At 47.5% G+C, this 19183-nt stretch overlaps 1 protein-coding gene across 1 annotated transcript; it reads left to right on the top strand.

The window, feature by feature from the left end:
• Positions 1-442: 442 nt before the first annotated feature.
• Positions 443-18504, top strand: PtA15_8A312 (uncharacterized protein; the record flags this gene model as incomplete). Its single annotated transcript, XM_053171729.1, has 10 exons — positions 443-482; positions 545-567; positions 16563-16776; positions 16856-16908; positions 16976-17052; positions 17131-17267; positions 17344-17394; positions 17467-18266; positions 18346-18400; positions 18464-18504. 10 exons carry the CDS (start codon positions 443-445, stop codon positions 18502-18504), a joined length of 1491 nt encoding a protein of 496 aa, XP_053022963.1.
• Positions 18505-19183: the final 679 nt, after the last annotated feature.

Genomic DNA, 19183 nt, shown 5'->3' with positions numbered 1-19183 from the left:
GGAGTGAGCAGTCAATCAACCTCTCCAAACTCAACCTAATCCATGCTTTCTTCCCAGCCAATGTCATCACATCAGTTCACATTTTTTCCAACTTATTTCACAAAAACATTTGCCGCTTTCTGTATTCATCCATATAATACCTAGCAGTAGCTCCTGTGTGAACCCTGATTTTATCAGTGTCATCTTTTGCCTGTCTCAGTCTAAGTGCAATCCTTATTGTTCTCAGCTGTTTCAAAATTGATTTGCCTGTCAGTGTATGCGGGAAACAATTTAACTTCATGATCTCATCTAGTCTCTATATGAGAGAAGGGTTCAAAACTCTTCAAGTTTTTGTGAACATACTTGAAAGACAGAGTTGGTTGTAGTTTTGGATCTCAATTTCATGATCATTTATGGTATATTGGATAGTATTTCTGTACGTGCTTCAGCACACTCCTATTAGATGGCTGCGGTGGACCCGGCTGAACGCCCCAACGGTCAAAGTGAGTGTTCTATTGTTCTTGGCTATCCAGTCCATTTTATAGCTGAAATATGCACCCCTTAGAAGCTGGAAAAGGATCTTTAAAAGTGGGTCCCTTGAAATTGCAGCCACGCAACAAAAATGGTGAAATCATCTGGACACCTAGCAAACCCTGAACTTCTACTAGCAGATCAGCTTTGTGTTATGGCTCGGTGGCCTCTAGCCACAAGCAACCCCGTGCAGACAACTTAGCCAGCCCATTGGCTCTATCGTCAGTTTTGGAGGACAAGAGAGCCATAGACCCAAGAAGAATTTGTGTAAAATCACCCAAAAAGGATTGGATCAAGCTCCTCCAAGAAGCAAACCAGCTCTTGCAGGAAGATTTGAAGGCTGCAGAAAAACACACCAACATTCTGCAAATGACTGTCCAAAAACTGTTGACTAAGTAATCCTGAATTGCTGTGGAGCATTCGGATTTGAGATGTTTATGCATGATTGTATGCATTGTGTTGAGGTGACTTGATCTGAGTTGCACAACCCCCAAGTGAAAAACTCAGACTTGAGAAGAACAAACAAATCCGACCGCTATCAAACCACCACCCTTAATTCACTGCCAAAATCATCCTATCTGCATCAATCTAGTACCGCTTCAACCACTCGCTTAGACCAAGGAAATTCAGGAGGAGCCCAAATTTAACTCAAGTGGAGGTAGCTGAACTTCCATCGTGGTTTTCTCTCTATCCCAGGATTCCCTTCTTTGCTTGAGTGTTTTGTTGATCTATTCTTTTTCTTTTAGGCTTGTTGTTACTTTCTTTCATCTCCTATATAAATTCCCATGTCTATCTTTGAGTCGAGGCTAGGACTAGAATAATCAAAGGTACGTACACTGCAAAAAAAACTGTGTCAACTGTGAGCAGTTGACATGCGGTAACTCTGAGGAAGCTTGTGGTGTTACACCAGCCTTACTCAAGGTTTGACTCAACCCAAGCTTTAATGCACAGTCACTGTGCACCTTGCACAGTGACTGTGCCAACAAAGACACTTGTGCATTCAGGTGGAGTTACAATGGCAGCTTGGCTTGAGTATCCTGCATGTCAACTGAAAGCAGTTGACCAAGTTTTTTTTGCAGTGGTAATGATCTCATTCTTTCATATCATTGTTTTTCTTGCTTATTTTTATTTTTATTTTTATTTTTATTTTTATTTTTATTTTTATTTTTATTTTTATTTTTATTTTTATTTTTATTTTTATTTTTATTTTTATTTTTATTTTTATTTTTATTTTTATTTTTATTTTTATTTTTATTTTTATTTATTCTTTATTGTTAGTTATCTACTACTATTAGCATTTGGTATTAGCTGCAATAAAGGACTTGATCTCCAAGTTTCACAGAGTTTCAGGTAGTCAAAACAGGGGTGGAGGTTTCTGTCCTTCTTTCCAGTGAATAACACAGGGGCCGCCCACGGGGATGTGGTCCTCTGGATTGTCCCTCTGCTCAGTCCTTCCTCAATCAGTGTGTCAAGTGCTTGGTTCTCTGCCGGTGATAGTGGGATGATCCTGCTTGCTTGCCGTGTGGCTCCTGGGACTAGGTCAACCCAGAAGTCATATTTTTTCTGTTGCAGTAGCTTCATGGTGCTAGACTTCCTAAACATGTCAATATAACCATGATAACACCGTGGTACTAATTCTTCAGCGGTCTGCACTACAGCGTTGGCCTTTCCTGCTGATGCCATTTGGGCAGAGGTCAACCACGATGTCTTGGCGGCACTGATCTCTGTGGGGTAATGTTCTAGGTGAGAAAGGGGCTTGCCAGCTGCTTTGGAGAAACTTGATTGGACTCACCTTGCGTGGGCGGTAAAACACACACCCCCTCTTCACAAATCCTAGCTTTGCCCATCATAGGCTCTTGGCCCTCAGGGTGTAAACAGGTTGGGGTGCGTAGCACTATCTACAGGGGAAACAAGCTTGCCAACCGCTCCAGGGAGTATGGATGAGGGTAGTCTATTGAACTCACATTGCGGGGGCGGTAAAGCACACACCCCCTCATCACAAATCCTATCTTTCCCCATCATGGGCCCTTGGCCCTATGTTGAGGGTGTTGATAAATGCACGCCCGTCCCCCAGGGGCATGCCCACGCCCACACCCTTCAAAAAGGGTGTGTGGGGCCGCACGCCCACCTAGGGGTGCGTGGGCATGCAGATACCTCTTGGCAAGGAGGCATACACATCCCTGCTCGCCAAGAGCCACTCAACGGGCAGGTACAGATGCAACCTCGCTGAGAGCCTCTTGGCGAGCAGGTATACATGCACCTGCCCGCCAAGGGGCTCTTGGTGAGCAGGCTCAACGGGTAGGTGTATTTATACCTGCTCGCCGAGAAGGATAACTCTTGGCAAGCAGGTATACAAACACCTGCCCGCCAAGCCTGCTCGCTAAGAGCCCCTTGGCGGGCAGGTGCAAGTATACCTGCTTTCCAAGAGGCTCTTGGCGAGGTGGGATCTGTATGCCTGCTCGCCAAGAGGCTCTTGGCGAGTTGGGATCTGTATGCCTGCTCGCCAAGAGGCTCTTGGCGAGTTGGGATCTGTATGCCTGCTCGCCAAGGATTTCTCTTGGGGAGAAGGTATACATGCACCTGCCCGCCGAGGGGCTCTCGGTGAGCAGGCTCGGCGGGCATATTTTTGTATACCTGCTCGCCAAGAGTTATCCTTCTTGGCGAGCAGGCAAGGCTCTTGGCAAGCAGGGATACATACACCTACCCGCCAAGCCTGTTCACCGAGAGCCCCTTGGCGGGCAGGTGCATGTATACCTGCTCGCCAAGAGTTATCCTTCTTGGCGAGCAGGCAAGGCTCTTGGCAAGCAGGGATACATACACCTACCCGCCAAGCCTGTTCACCGAGAGCCCCTTGGCGGGCAGGTGCATGTATACCTGCTCGCCAAGAGGCTCTCGGTGAGGTGGTATCTGTACCTGCCCGTCAAGGGGCTCTTGGCAAGCAGGTATACTTGCACCTGCCCGCCAAGGGGATCTTGGCAAGCAGGCACGGTGCACGCTCATGTGGGGGCGTGCACACCCTTGCACGCCCATACAGGGGCATGAACGCCCTCAGTAAATACAGGGTGTGCGGCCAAATATTGGCAGGCTTGCGGTTGCACACGCCCTTTTTGAAGGGTGTGGGCGTGCCTCTGGGTGACAGGTGTGCATTTATCAACACCCTCTGTTGAGGATGTTTTTGGAGTGGATGAAACTGCGGAGGCAGTTGCAATGTTGGAGTGGTCTGAGTGGAGAGTGCTGGTGGTCCAGTCAATTTGGTGTCTGTGTTTGCAGATCCATGGAATCCCAAGGATGCCGTTGTACATGTCTTTCAGTCGGGTGATGATGAATTTTGACGGGTGGGGTTCTTCATTCAGGGTTAAATCAATCTCATACGCTGCTTGGGATGTGGAGCCGTTGTGGAACTACTCTTTGGGATGAATAGAGCTGGAGAGGGAATGGTGCTTTAATGGGCTGCCTCTCTGGGAACAAGAAAAAGATATAAGAGTATGGACTCTTAAAGAAAGGTGTGGCTATGGAGATTCTTGAGGTATGTCTGTAGGGTTTTACTTTAATGGGTATACTAATCTAATAGTAGGAGTCAAGGATAATATGAAGTCTGTCCAACCTGATATATTTGGCATAGACTTATCAAGCTTGTCCACTCTGATTTAATGGCATAAGCTAGGCTAGTGAATGGTGACCAGTGATCTGAATTACTTTGACAGGATCTGATGGGGAACAAAGGAAGAGGAAAACAACCCAGTTTATATACACAAGAAAGAGGAGCCATGAGGAAACAAGGATAACCTGAAGGGAAGCATAGAACATTCTACTTCTATAGGATGAAACAGCCATGTGGTCAGAGTAGTGGGTCAAGGAGTCACATGATGGTGTAATAGTGGGTGGGGATGATGCCATCTTCTGGGGGCTATGGTGCAATCTTCCTAGTTGGAGGAGGGGATATGTGAGACATAACAGGGGTAGAATATTCTATGATCTAAGATAGGAGGAGTTAGGTGTTTCAGGAAGTGTTTCAGGAAGAAATAATCTAGGTGGGGCTTTGGACTGTGTCTAGTATAATGTGTATCATGTTGGGTTTGGAGGGTGAAGGGTTTCAAGGGTGCTTGTACATATTTGAGCACATGGTTCTAAGGAAACACTAGAAGAAGGGGGTAACATGTGATCTGGGTAGATGTTTGAGACTAGGGAGAGGGTTTATCCAAGAGAGGGGGAGTGTGGGAAGAGGGAATACTATTATCCAGGGTATGGCCATTGAGTGGGGATGTTGAGGGCCTTGGGCTTTGCTGACAAGGGGGCCAGAAGTATGGGATTTAGTCTTGAGGTGTGAAAGCCTTGTGATTGATGGTTGCTGGTTTTCTGGGTAGATCAGGATTGGCTTACCACACCGTCAAATCCGGAGGGCAGTCCACTTTGAGGCAGTGGTGTTGTGGAGTAATCCTGCCGCGGCGGCGTAGAACTTGCTCAGAACATTGTGGGTGGCTCCTGAATCAATCAGGAAGGAGGCAGTGGCAAGGGGCTCTGGGAGTTGTGATGGTGCAAGAGATGAAACATCTGGGATCAATTTCATTCTTATTTAATTTTTGACTAGCACCAATACTACAAGACAACTCTGCCGCGCTCAGGAAAGGAACAACCTTCATTCCTGAGCACCTCCATTTTTTGAAGAGTTGGCCTGGCCTTTTTGGCTATTATCCGCTGGTCCGCCTCCACCCATTGCCGCCATCCTGTCCACAATTTGTTGGATCTGATCCTCCATCAGGCTGCCGTGAATTCCACGTGCGTCAGGGTGGGCGGGTCTACTGACGCCTGGTTGAGGAACGGGGCAGCCAATACACCCGCTGGTCTGGTCATGTAGGAGGACACAAATAGTATCCAGGTTGTGTTGGTGGGGAACAAGGCTTTGTTAAGGGTCATATAGATGCCAACCTGAAGGGCTAACGTCTCCGCCGCTGTTGAACTTGTCTGGTTGGGCAAATTTGGGGGCTTTAGGTGCGGCTACCTCTGCTCCAGCGTTAGGTACTTGCGTTGGAGGGAGGGGTGGGTTCTGAGTTCAGAGTGCGTCCTCTAACTTGGCCTTGGCCTGGTGGTTTTTTCCTTCTCTTCATTGGCCTTCTTAGTGATGTTGGCCAGTTGTTGTTGGAGTTTGGTGTCTCCAGAAGCATCCATTATATAGCTAGAGCCAAGGGTTGGGTGTGATGTCAGAGCGTGATATTCAAGGTTTGTAAGAGCAGAGTTGGGATATTCAAGGTTTTGGAAGCAGAGCAATCTGGATTCTGTTGTTCTCTTTTGTTTGTTATCTTTGTCTCTGTGAATTAGATCCTGCAATATGTTAAGGTTTGTTCTGTGGAGAGGAAGAGGGTCTGGGTCCTATATGGTTGATTGCAGGATGAGGGCCAGTCCGGGATCTCCAGGCTCTCAAACCTTGAGAGTGCCGCCTGTGACATGAACGTGTAAGCTATGTACATGGAGTCCTGCGCTGTGGAGCCCGCGCTACAGATCATAACATTAACTAAGTTACAGATAACTGAAAATTTGTTGTTCAATCAATGAATATTATAAGAAAACTACTGAACACAAATGGGATTTTTTTTTGCACAAATTAAAGATACTGGGAATATGGAGCCCTGATGTTTAAGTCTTGCTGAAAAGTTGAACCGTTGTGGGCAAAATTTGAATTTACAAAAGAAAAATGGACTTACTTTGGGCACTGCCAAAAACTCTTTGTGCACTGTGGGGTTGTTTTCTCAAAGTCCAGCCCCCAGTGCATGCTTCCACCACGGCTTTTTGTGCACTGTGAATTTCCCCAAAAAAACGGCTTGTGTTTCTTGAGATATTTTTTGAGGGATCAATATAATGACTCTTTATAACCCCTCCAAAAATATAACTGAGTCATTTTGGGCTCTCCTTGAACCCAGAGAAAATTGAGATAAAAAAAAATCATGTTTTAACAGATTTACTTTGCGCACAGTGGGAAACTTGTTGTGCATGGGAATTTCTATTCACTCAACATCATGTGATGTTGGGCCCCCCTCTGTGCGCGCCACCAGCTCCCCCCAAAAGACTATCCGCACACGGGGTGGCCGGGTTGAGGCACTCTGGCCATCCGGAGAAATAAATACTCTCCATGACCGGTACAGGCCGGTCATCAAGAGGACACATCTCTCTTGATTTTAGGCATTCCAGTCATCAAGAGGATCCATCACTCTTGATGACCGGAATAGATTGGTCATCAAGAGCATACATGCCTCTTGATGACCGGAATAGACCGGTCATTGAGAGCATACATCCCTCTCAATGACCGGAATAGACAGATCATCAAGAGGCTTCATCCCTCTTGATGACCGGAATAGACCGTTCATTGAGAGGCCACATCCCTCTTGATGACCGGAATATACCGGTCATTGAGATCAATGACTGTAATAGACCGGTCATCAAGATTGATGACAGACCAGTCATCAAGAGCATAACCCTCTTGATTATGATGTGCCCTCTTGAAGGGCACATGCCTCTTGAAGGGCACATGCCTCTTGATGCCCTCTCAATGAACAGTCTATTCCGGTCATTGGGAGGGATGTAGCATCTCAATGAAAGGTCTGTTCCAGTAATTGGGAGGGATGTATCTTCTCAATGACCGGTCTGTTCTGGTCATTGGTAGGATTGGGAGGGGTAGCCTCTCAATGACCAGAATGCTGGTCATCAAGAGGCATGTATGCTCTTGATTACCGGTCTATTCCGGTCATCAAGAGCATACATGCCTCTTGATGACTGGTCTATTCCGGTCATCAAGATGTGTGATGATTTAATCTCAATTTTGATTTCCATCTCAAGAGGATGACTTTGTTCACTGAGACTAGATACCAATATATCATACATGTCTCTTAGCCATGGTAAATGTATGTTCCCAGCTTCAAGAGGGGGGGGGGGGGGAAGTGTCTTTAGACCCAAATTGCCTTTGGGGAGGCTGAGGCGGCCTCAGGGCCAAGAAAGACATGGTTGGGGGGCAATGGGCAGGACGGTTGAGTAGAACGGGGAACACGGAGAGGTCATTGGAACAGTTGAGGGTGGCAGCAGCCTGTTTGCCGCGGTGACGGCGACCGTGAGGAGGGAGCAGCATCGCGCTGGGGCTGGCAGGTGGATGGTGAGGTATTTGGCCGGGAGAATTTGAGCCAGCCGTAGAGCAGGTGGAGCTGGACCTGGAGCTCGCCGCGACGGCTGATTGGACGCAGCAATAAGGGATCAAAGACCATCTTGAGCAGCAGCTTTCTCTTGGGCTCCTTCGCAATTGGCTTCACCAGTTCACCTTGACCATTGGCTGCACCATGTCGCCAACATTTATGTAGCTCATCTGCCCCTTCCACAGCCCAATCACCGGCAGGATTTCCCGGGAAAGATCCAACACCTCTTCTGCTCCACTTCCCCCGCCCTCTGTCCCTGGATCTTTCTCAAGATCTCATTGTCTGTTGGCCCGTTTAGCAAGATCCTCAAACCGGCCAACCAGAGGAGTGAAAAGGGCCCAATCAAAGCCTGCCCTGGCCTCAACAGACATCAGGAGCTGCTTGACCTCAACACTGTTCAAAAATTTCTCCTTCCCCAGTTTATTATAGAGCTTGGCATAGAAATGTGACCTAATGAGTCATGGAGATGTGTGGAGGCTCTCAACAGGTCATTGTTCCCCTGCCAGCCCCGGAAGCTGGCCAGGATCCAGTTTCAGCTGATGTACACCTTGGCCAGCTTTTCAAGACCCCTCATCCCCATGTTTATCTTGGCTTGACTCAAGCCCCCCCCCCCCCCCCCCCCCGCCAACAACAAGGATCAGTCTGCTGCGTTCAAAGCTGTCAAACACCCCCCCCTCCCCCAATCTGCTGCAAATACGCCTTCAGGACGACCACCTGTTTCTTGGACAGGGCAAATAAACAGAAGTCATGGCAGCATTGGTTCAACTCAAACAGCCAGTTGACAAGCGCCTCCGTCTTTGCTGCGGCAGGGGCGTTGGTGTGGTGTTTGCAAGGATACCGTGGGCAGTGCTTTGGCAAGGATACGGTGTGCGCGACGCCAAGGTGGCTACCAATTCACAGTCTGACAGGCAAAGGGTTGCTGAGCTTTAATATTTAAGTATTCGCCGTGGCTGGTGTGGGTGTTCGTGTGGCGTTTGCAAGGATACAGTGGGTGTGGCGTTGGCGAGGATACAGTGTGCGCGACGCCAAGGCGGATGCTGAGTCACAGTCTGACAGGCAAAGGCTTGCTGAGCTTGAATATTTAAGGAGGGGAGGGTTGGTGTCTATTGTCCCCCCAGGGGTTCCGGTTTTGTCCGCCCCCTCCCTAGAAGCCCCCTAGTTGCTTGATTAGGCCCCTCCTTGACAGCTCTTTCACAGAGTCTTTCACAACAAGCCCTTTTTTGCTTGTTGCTTTGGCACAGCTGGAGGGTCATCCATAGGGCCTTTGGGTCTTTGGGGATATTTTCAATGGCTGCCTGTATTGTCCAAATTGTGTGCTCTTCTGTTGTGTTCTTTTTTAATTAAAAATACGCCAAAACTTAGATCTGGGTTTCCACATTTGTGTGGATTTAATAAACTTGGATCAAAGACAACTGGAACAACAGCAGGGTCTTGAGGAAATTTTCTCCAGTAAATCTCCAGAAAATATGTGTAAGAAGAACCCTAAAGTCTAGTCAAAGAAGCTGTCATCAACTGGACAATCAAAACCAAAATTGTGTTTGTCATCCTCATCAAGCTCACACTCAACCCTCCAGGCTCATTTATTGCGTACCAACTTCTGCGGCCGAGATATTGCAGGCAAAAAATGCCCTCATGAAACTTTGGTCAGCCAGCTTACTAGTCCCGGTTCTGGAAGCCAGGATTCATATCCAGTCAAGGACTCATGGACTCTAGATGACTTTTGTGAAAGTTTTTTGCGAGAGATTGGTCCTGAGTTTCCCGGGTCCAAGAAAGCATTGTTTGGTAAATCTCCTGTTTTTCAGCCTGAACCGGTTCCCAACCCAGATAACCGTTGTCCACAAAGCATCTTGAAGCCATCTAATATCTACAACTGCATGGGAGCCGTTTTAAAGACCAATAACAAGTCCATGCAGTCACAGATGCTCCTCCTCTCTGCACGGCGCCCTCCCTCTCCGCACAGGGCCCTTTCTCTCCGCACAGGGTCCTTCCTCTCTGCACAGCACCCTTTTACGCCTAAGCGCTTGACTGAAGTTACAAATTATAACACTGAGTCATCTGCACACCCTAGAAATCAATCATGCCCAACTGGCCAAAATCACAGAAATTGAAAGTGAAGCAACCTTGTATGATCTGAACATCTTTCCGGGAGCTCTGCTCAGTTGGGGGGGGGGCAGAATTGTGTGATTGAATTGGGGGCTCCGGAATCATTGGTTTCATCAGCATTTGTTGCGGTTTTGACTTCCAGACAAGGATCTTGGTGATCTTCTAAACTTTTGACAGCATTCTTTTTTTCAGGTCAGGCAGAAGTAGGTGTGGGAGGATCCATTATTGTTTTCTGGCAGATTGAAAAGCGGTATGATGCAAGTTGGTTATCTTTGCATTTGAGCATGAGACCCCCTGGGGTTCACTCTCTTCCCCGGGCGGCTTCTCTTTAAACCCCTTAGGGGGACCCAAGTATCATTTCTTTCATTAATTATTTCATAATTTTCTTCTGTGGGAAGGAGAGCCCCCAGTACCGTAAGAAATTTTCAGAGAGGTGATAATTACCCCCATTGATAATATATACGGGTTTACTTCGCGCACGGAGGGAAACTCGTTGCGCACGGGAATTTCCGTTGACTCGACGTCACGTGACGTTGGGCCCCCCTCCGTGCGCGCCACCAGCTCCCCTCAAAAAACTATCCGCACACGGGGGTGCCGTGCGGTGACAGGTGGCCGGGGTGAAGCACTCCGGCCATCCGGAGGAAACAATCCCCTCGATGACCGGCACAGACCAGTCATTGAGAGGGTATATCACATCTCTCTCGATGACCGGCATTCGGGTCATCGAGAGGACAAATCCCCCTCGATGACCGGTACAGACCGGTCATTGGGAGGCTACATCCCTCTCGATCACCGGTACAGACCGGTCATCGGGAGGCTACATCCCTCTCGATGACCGGTACAGACCGGTCATCGGGAGGCTGCATCCCTCTCGATGACCGGTACAGACCGGTCATCGGGAGGCTACATCCCTCTCGATGACCGGCATAGACCGGTCATCGGGAGGCTACATCCCTCTCGATGACCGGCATAGACCGGTCATCGAGAGGCTACATCCCTCTTGATGACCGGAGTAGACCGGTCACCGAGAGGATACACCTCTCTCAATGACCGGCATTCTGAAAGAGTTCACAATACTAAGATGAATTTCTTGATTAGATAGGTCAATCTGGCATGTCCAGAGACTGAGAGAATAAAAGAAATGAAAGGAACAAGAATTACCTAAGAGCGGATCAATGCCGGCTCTGGTATGAGATAAAGAACAAATTGTTGTTTAATAGGAATGACTGCGGTGCAGCTAGAATCACAAGTTCGTGATTTGGACAGGGAAGTCTGGATAAGATAGCTGCTTTAGCAGTCAGTGATTTATCTTCCCACAAGGAAGTCTGGTAAGGAGTGATTCTCTTACTGAAGATCGAACGGCGGAGCGCTTAACACGAGCCGATTCGACTGGCGAGACTTCCGGAGCTGATGGCGTCTGTTTCATCATTGAGCTCACGGTAAGTTCTCTGCTTTAGTCTTATAGGCTCTGCAGCGAGGTACTTACCACCTGAGGTGGATTGAGTTATCCTATTGCTGAGGCTGGAACCTTTAGGTTCTGAGTTGGCGTCGGTCGCAAGCGTGCTGTGGAGAAGAACAAGTTCTGTCAGCACTGCTTGACCTAGCTAGGACGATACAACATACTTCATACCTTGAATTGGGTCGAGCTTGTTTGTATCGCTTAGAGCATCCGCATCGGTGCGGGTGTAACTCAAGGAGTAACAGATCTGCTTACTCCCGGATTAGCGCTAATCCCGGCCGGCAGCCGCATCGGTGCGGGATAAAAAGCTGTGTAAGTATGTGGTATGCACCTACAGCTTATGTAAGCTGTGTTTGGTGCACACTTTTGGGTGGGGAGGAGTGTCTGCATGCATGTGAATATGCATGCAGCGCTTACTCCCAGGATTAGCAAGGAGTAACTTTACTCCCGCTTACTCCAAATCGTACTCCCGGGAGGAGTTTAGTCCGATTAAATCGGACCCGATGCGGTTGCCGAGGAGGATTAGTTACGCTAATCCTCCCTTAATCCGCAACCGATGCGGATGCTCTTAGGCACTTTGTCTTGTGTCGACGTGGCTAGAAAGGAGCGGAGGATTAGCGTTAGCATAATCCAGCCGCCTGGGAGCAACATGCATATGCATGTGCCTGAGGTTCGCGTGGACTCACCGATCCCCCTCGCGGGGTTAGGGTTGAGTTCCTTCCGCTTCCTTGGCTCTGGGACTGAGCCCGAGTCTTGACACATTCCGGTCATCGAGAGAACACATCTCTCTCAATGACCGGCATTCCGGTCATCGAGAGAACACATCTCTCTCAATGACCGGCATTCCGGTCATCGAGAGAACACATCTCTCTCAATGACCGGCATTCCGGTCATCGAGAGGGATGTAGCCTCCCGATGACCGGTCTGTACCGGTCATCGAGGGGGATTTGTCCTCTCGATGACCGGTCTGTACCGGTCATCGAGAGGGATGCAGCCTCTCGATGACCGGTCTATGCCGGTCATCGAGAGGGATGTAGCCTCCCGATGACCGGTCTATGCCGGTCATCGAGAGGGATGTAGCCTCCCGATGACCGGTCTGTACCGGTCATCGAGAGGGATGCAGCCTCCCGATGACCGGTCTGTACCGGTCATCGAGAGGGATGTAGCCTCCCAATGACCGGTCTGTACCGGTCATCGAGGGGGATTTGTCCTCTCGATGACCCGAATGCCGGTCATCGAGAGAGATGTGATATACCCTCTCAATGACCGGTCTGTGCCGGTCATCGAGGGGATTGTTTCCTCCGGATGGCCGGAGTGCTTCACCCCGGCCACCTGTCACCGCACGGCACCCCCGTGTGCGGATAGTTTTTTGAGGGGAGCTGGTGGCGCGCACGGAGGGGGGCCCGACGTCACGTGACGTTGAGTCAACGGAAATTCCCGTGCGCAACGAGTTTCCCTCCGTGCGCGAAGTAAACCCGAATATATAAAGAAAAAAGACAGAAAAGCAAGCTCTTCTTCTGCAGTGCCCAAAGAGCCTTGGCCAAAGCGCGCACTGGGGGCTGGACGTCAAGACAAAGACCCCCACAGTGCGCAAAATGTTTTTGGCAGTGCGCAAAGTAAGTCCAAAGAAAAATGCTTAATTTTGGATAACATATCTGCCCACCGCATGAGATACTCAGGGTTGTACTCAAAAAGAGTGTTGGGGCAAGTACCTGGGGAAAAAAAAAAAGTTCTAGAGCAATTGAATGGGAACTTCAAAAGTAATGTTAACTTGCCAATGCTGGCACATCAAACCTACAAGCTTCTATCAAAAATGGAAGAATTAATGATGATCAAAAATTGAACTGTCTTGATGATGTAAAGCTGAAGATTTTTGTTTTTTCAAAAAACCAACTAGGAATCATAAGTTAGAATGCAATTGGGAGGTGGTTATACCTGAAAAACTCCCTCTAAAAATTTCAGCATTCCTATCAAATGTGATGGAAGACATTCCAGTCAAGGTCAGATATTAAAAATTAGGTGGTTAGATGACTTTTTTTCCTTTTTATTTGTGCAAGCAATGCTAGGCCAGCTACGCTAACATTATTGCCAACGTAGGATGGTGTTAGCTTTTTTAAGCTGCACTACGGCAGTGCTAGTTTTAGCAGCCGGATAGGCCGGCTAACATTACTAAGATAGAAAAAAGTGCTGGCGCTAGTGTACTGTTAGTGGTTGACTTTTTACAGCTGCTAGCACTACAATTTTTTATGGGTAGCATTAGCATAGCGGTATTAGCTTAGAAAAACTGCTGCACTCACTTTTAGTGTATCTCTTGTGTACGCTAGCACTGCCTGAGGAAAAAACTGGGCAGAAAAAGCCCAAAAGCCCAATTTTGTCCCCGTGCAACTTCATGGATGAAACTGGGCAGAAACAACACCCCAGTTTTTTCCTGCAGTCACACAAATACAGGTAAAAAAACTGGAATGTTGTTTCTGCCCTAGCGTAGCAGGAATTTATTCCGCTATACAACTGGGGGAGCAAAAATCTGAGTGCCCATCCTGCTATCCTAACCATTAGTGTGGCGGATTTTTTTCTGCGCTAACACTTTCTTTAGAGTTAGTGCAGGAAAAAAACTACACTATAGCTTGGTTTTAGCGGCATAAAATCCCACTGACACTACAGGAAAACAGGGTCTGCGTTATTCCCCTTCACCAACGCTAATTGACTCTGTAGCTTAGTGTAGTGTAGCAACCCATTTTTAGTGCAAGTCATATATATTTTATGAAATAGTTTAATCCAAGTATATTAAAATATCTGAATCACTAAGAATTTACAAAGTATACAAAAAAGCAAGGGTTTCCCATCTACATGTGCCAGGAAAATAGTCATCCAAGCTTTCCCCCCTACAAATTCTAAAACAAAAAAAACCTACAACAATCAAAAAAACCGCCCCCAGACAGCTAAAATGAGCAAGCTGATGGATGCACCATGGCTCTGTTCATCCCTGTCTAGAGGGGTCAAAAAACAACAGAGAGGATGACCCCAAGTGGTTAAGCATAAGGGGAGGGCAAAAAATATTCTCCAAGAATTAAAGATGGCCCTGTGGGACCTGGGACCTGTTGACACGCGGGTACCAGGTCAAATTTTGGCCAAAAGCAAGCACCAGGTACCACACCAGCCAATTTCTGGCGGGTACCAGCGGTACTTTGGCTGGGTACCAGCGGTACTTACAAACAAAAAATGAGGAGTGGATGGCATTGTGAATGTATGATTGGCTGGAGTGTTTTTCTTTTTTTTGGTGTGGGCCAGTGTAGAGATGGCCCCGCCGCACCCGGGTACCCGTTTTGGTGCAGGTACCCTGGTGCAGGTACCCGCGCCTTTTTCTGAAAAAATCGGACACTTGCACCCGCGGAGTGGGTCAGAGTGGGTACCTGCCCATCAAAATTGACCAGAAGGATTCCTTCCAGTAGAAGAGGTTACAAAACCTCTTTGACCGGAGGGATCCTTCTGGTCAAAGGGGTTTTGACCGCAGGGATTCCTTCTGGTCAAAGGGTTTCAGTGGTCAAAGAGGTTTTGTAACCTCTTCAACTGGAAGGATGTAACCTCTTTGACCGGAAGGAATCCTTCCGCTTGAAGAGGTTTTATAACCTCTTCAACCGGAAGGCCTTCCTTCCAGTCAAAGAGGCTCTGTAACCCCTTTGACCGGAAGGAATCCTTCCAGTCAAGAGGTTCTGTAACTCCTTTGACTGGAAGGAATCCTTCCAGTCAAGAGGTTCTGTAACCCCTTTGACTGGAAGGGATTCCTTCTGGTTGAAGAGGTTACAGAACCTCTTTGACCAGAAGGAAGGCCTTCCCAGTCCTTCCGGTCGTTGTGGCAGCCGCCACTTGCCCAAACAAGAGCAGGTGCCCGCTCAATTTCTCCCAGAAATCCAGCATCCGCACCCAAACACGCACGCACACGCTGGCGGGTACCCGCCAGCGGATAGCAGGTAACCGTGATGGGTTTTTCGGGGCCATCTCTAGGCCAGTGGCATTTTAGCTTGGTTGTTGGGGGGAGGGATGTGATCAGGTTTGGAAATCTGGCATCACAAACTTTCCCAGCCTGTTGCTTGAAGAATTTAAAGATTATGCAATCACCCATGCCTATTGAAGTACAGGTGTAATAGGGGGTGTCACAATAAGGATACCCAGGAAGGAGTTTGAGTGCTCACAAGTATTGCTATCAGATTGCTAGGGGTGATTTCTTGCCAAACTTAAAACAAGTCTACTGCTGCGGGGGGTGCAAGCCAGCAAAGTGTGGCTGGTCAGTTTGTGAAGCAAACTTCCTGCAGGGGAGACTTGTGCCTTAGGTTGGCAAACTGGCTTGATGAGTTTCCCACTTTTGGTGGGAGAAAAGTTTAAGCTGCAGTCATAAAGTTTCCTCACAACTTTGAAGATTTTTGTTCTGGGTTTCTTGAACATCTGCATCTTCCTATTCATCTAACCCAAACTTGGAAGGAGTACACAATGTTGTGATTCTAAATATAATTGAGGTTCTCAAAGTTGCAACATGGCGGCATATGTCATGAAAACATACAACCTTATTTGCAGGGACTGTCAAATGCTTCCCTGAAAAAAGGTGTGTATGGCAGTATGTCACATTTGTATGTTTTCAACTTTGAGAACCCTAAATGATTTTCATATAATCACACTTTGAACTTTTTTCATTCAAACAGGCACCCCGCGCACGCCAAAACAACCCCTCTTGAGCTGAAAAGTCATACTTTTCAAAAATCATTATAAAAATAATGAGCAGTGATAAAGCATAGTACATAACACCAAAACAACAACAAGAAGCAGGCCTTCAGTGCCTCGGAAGGAAACTGTGTGGATGTGAGCAATGCAGCAGCTACAGGGTAAGAAAGGCAAAAAAGAGGGTTTTCAGCCCAAATCAAAAAACCTATCACGCAAGCATTTTGACTTAAGGCATAGGCCTCCACTGGTGTGGACAGCTCCGCTGCTTGCTCCCGCTCCAAGGCCTACTTAAGCTCAATTTCTTGCTTGAATTGTAGGCTGAATTTTAAGCAAGTACAAAAGTCACCTGCAAGTAACCAAAATTTGTGCCACAGGAAGCCAGAATTATTAGGGGAGTTCACAATAGAATTATTCCAAACTTAGTCAATTTTAAGGCCTTATCAACAACTTTTTCCAGATTTGGCAAATTGTACACATCCAGGGGTTACATGGCATTTGTCAGAAGTTCTTGAGTTTGTGGAAAGTTGTTGATAAGCACCTTGAAATGGGCTTAAAAGTTTTGTGGATTTCTATTGTGAACCTCCCTGTTGTCAACCCCCTAGACTGCCAGCTGCGCGGCGCGGTTGCTGCTGCACGTCGGGGGAGGCCCTTGTCCCCCTGACGCGTCTCCATACTCGCCTCCTCCGCTCTGCAGAACCCCGACTTCTTGTTCCAAAACACTCCTACCTTATCAACCACGACTTACTTCTTGTCCGACCCAAATCATGTTTGAAGCGAAGCTTAACCAGGCCGGCGTACTCAAGAGTGTCCTCGATGGTAAGTGTCCAGTTGCATAATGCTTTTCCCTCATTCCGTCGGCGACTCCCTTTCAAGCTGATCGTTCGAATCTCTCCAGCAATCCGCGAGCTGGTTAGCGACGTCAATTTTAACTGCGATGAGGATGGCATGGTTCGTCGCACGTTAATCCTGATCCGCATCGTACCTCCAACCTGACGCTTACTCCTCATTACTGCAGAAACTCCAAGCCATGGATAACTCCCACGTGGCTTTGGTTGCTCTTCAATTACGCGCGAGTGGGTTCGGCCAATATCGGTTCGTCTGACTATCTATTTTATTTGCAGACTGTTCGTTCCAGATGACACTAATCCGACTGGTTTGTCCATGCTAAAGGTGTGATCGACAAATGACTCTGGGGATCAACGTACCTTCTTTCCAGAAAATAACTAAATGTGCCGCCCCTCAAGATATCCTTACCTTGCGAGCATTCGATGATGGCGATGTACTCAGTATAGTAGCTGAAACGTTGAGTAAGTTCAATGTATTTACCTTTTGCCGGTCATGCGCGCATAGCAAACAGCAATCTAACGTATTTTCGAACTTCAGATACCGATCGGGTTGCCGAGTATGAAATGAAGATGATGGACATCGATATCGGTAAGTATACCACCGGCCCGCAGTCTTTCTCTCATGCTTATTGACATTCTCATATTCTCCGGCAACTCCCAGAACATCTCGGAATCCCCGAGACTAGATACGATGCTGAGGTTACATTGCCTTCGAGCGAATTTAACCGGATAATACGCGACCTCAAGGAAATGGGAGAATCTATTCGTATAGAAGCGACAAAAGAAGGTGTTACTTTTTCGGCAAACGGTGATATCGGCAAGGGATCCGTGACGCTCAAACACAATGCGGATGCCAAGAAAGCTCTAAAGGTTGATCAAGACAAGGATGTCATTGATGTTGATAGTGACGAGGAAAAAGGCGAAGATCAAAATGCTGATGGCGGTAGTGATGCGGATGCAGAAGACAAGCCCAAGGCCAAGAAAGCACTCTTCAAAAAAGATCCTGATGAAGACCACAGCCAGGATGCAACTCAAGACACGAACGACGACATGGAAGATATTCAAGATCTCAAACCGAAAGCCAACGGTGCCAAGTCAGAGAAGAAGCCCAAGAAGGAGAAGAATAAAATACCGGATGACGAAGACGAGGAAGACGAAGATTACGAGAAGCAGGAAGATGACGAGGACGGCGAGCAAGGCGATGAAGAAGAGGAGGAGGAGGACGAAGATCAACTTCCTAAATCCAAGAAACGCAAATTGTCGAAAAAGAGCAGCGAAACATCTAAAAAGAATGGAAAATCTAAGGGCAAAGATCGCAAGTCTGCTAAAGAGAAAAAGCAGGAAGAGGAGGAGGAAGACTTATCCGTGTCGATCTCTCTCCAGCAGAGTGTCTCTTTAACCTTCAGCATCAAATATTTAAGTAACTTCACTAAAGCCACTCCACTAGCCAAGCGCTTAACGGTATGTCTTTCAGATGTTGCTTGGTGATCAAAGACACTACTCCGAAGTTGAAAGCTGATCTTGCATCTTCTAAAACCAGCTACACATGTCGAACGAAGTTCCCCTCCTGGTAGCTTATGAGTTTGACACCGGCTGTAAGTTTGGCTTTTGATTGCAAATAATTCACCTGCGTGATAGTAACACCTGTGCATTTTCAGACGTTCGATATTACCTTGCACCCAAGATCGAAGACGACTAAGCATTCCTTCGGGACCTTCGTGATACATCAAAATTTGCACTTCTCGATTCACTACTTTGGAAGATACGACTGATCCGGGATTTGGACTTATTCGACTCGCACAAGTCATACGCGAACAACACCGGCGCTGTTGTATTTTTGAGTGTTTTGCATCTATGAAGTAGTGTTTAGTGCTTCTCGCGGCTGTTAGATTGTTCTAGTTCCGCTAGTATGTACACTCCAGTCTTATTAATTTGACTCTTCGCACTCTCGAGTCCTAGCTTCAACATCAAGTTGATCCCCCAGTATCTTGTGCCGCCCCTGAGTTTACGAGCTTGACTAAGCCTCTCCGAGGAGGCGCAAAGCAACTCCGAAGCAGACGCTGGCTTCCAATGTCCCACCTGTGGCCCTACAAAGTTGAATTTTTCTTGTAAAAACCCACTATTTTTTTCAAAATGATTTCAAAAGTGCAGTTTGTGGTTTTTTAAAAAAAGTGGAGGACTTCCTGTTGAGATCTACAGACCCTGCAGAACCAGATATGAAGTCCCTGGGAGAACATTTCCCCACAAAAATGAAGGTTTTCTGGCTGCAGATCTGGTTCTGCTACAGATCAACATGAAGTCCTCCACTGAGTACACCACGGGGCAAGTTTCTGGGAAACCGCCCCATCCGATGGACGCTTTTGGCCTGGAAGCGTCCA

Source organism: Puccinia triticina, chromosome 8A (genome assembly GCF_026914185.1).
Source record: "Puccinia triticina chromosome 8A, complete sequence".
Taxonomy (NCBI): domain Eukaryota; kingdom Fungi; phylum Basidiomycota; class Pucciniomycetes; order Pucciniales; family Pucciniaceae; genus Puccinia; species Puccinia triticina.
This window is presented reverse-complemented; position numbering and strand designations above follow the sequence as displayed.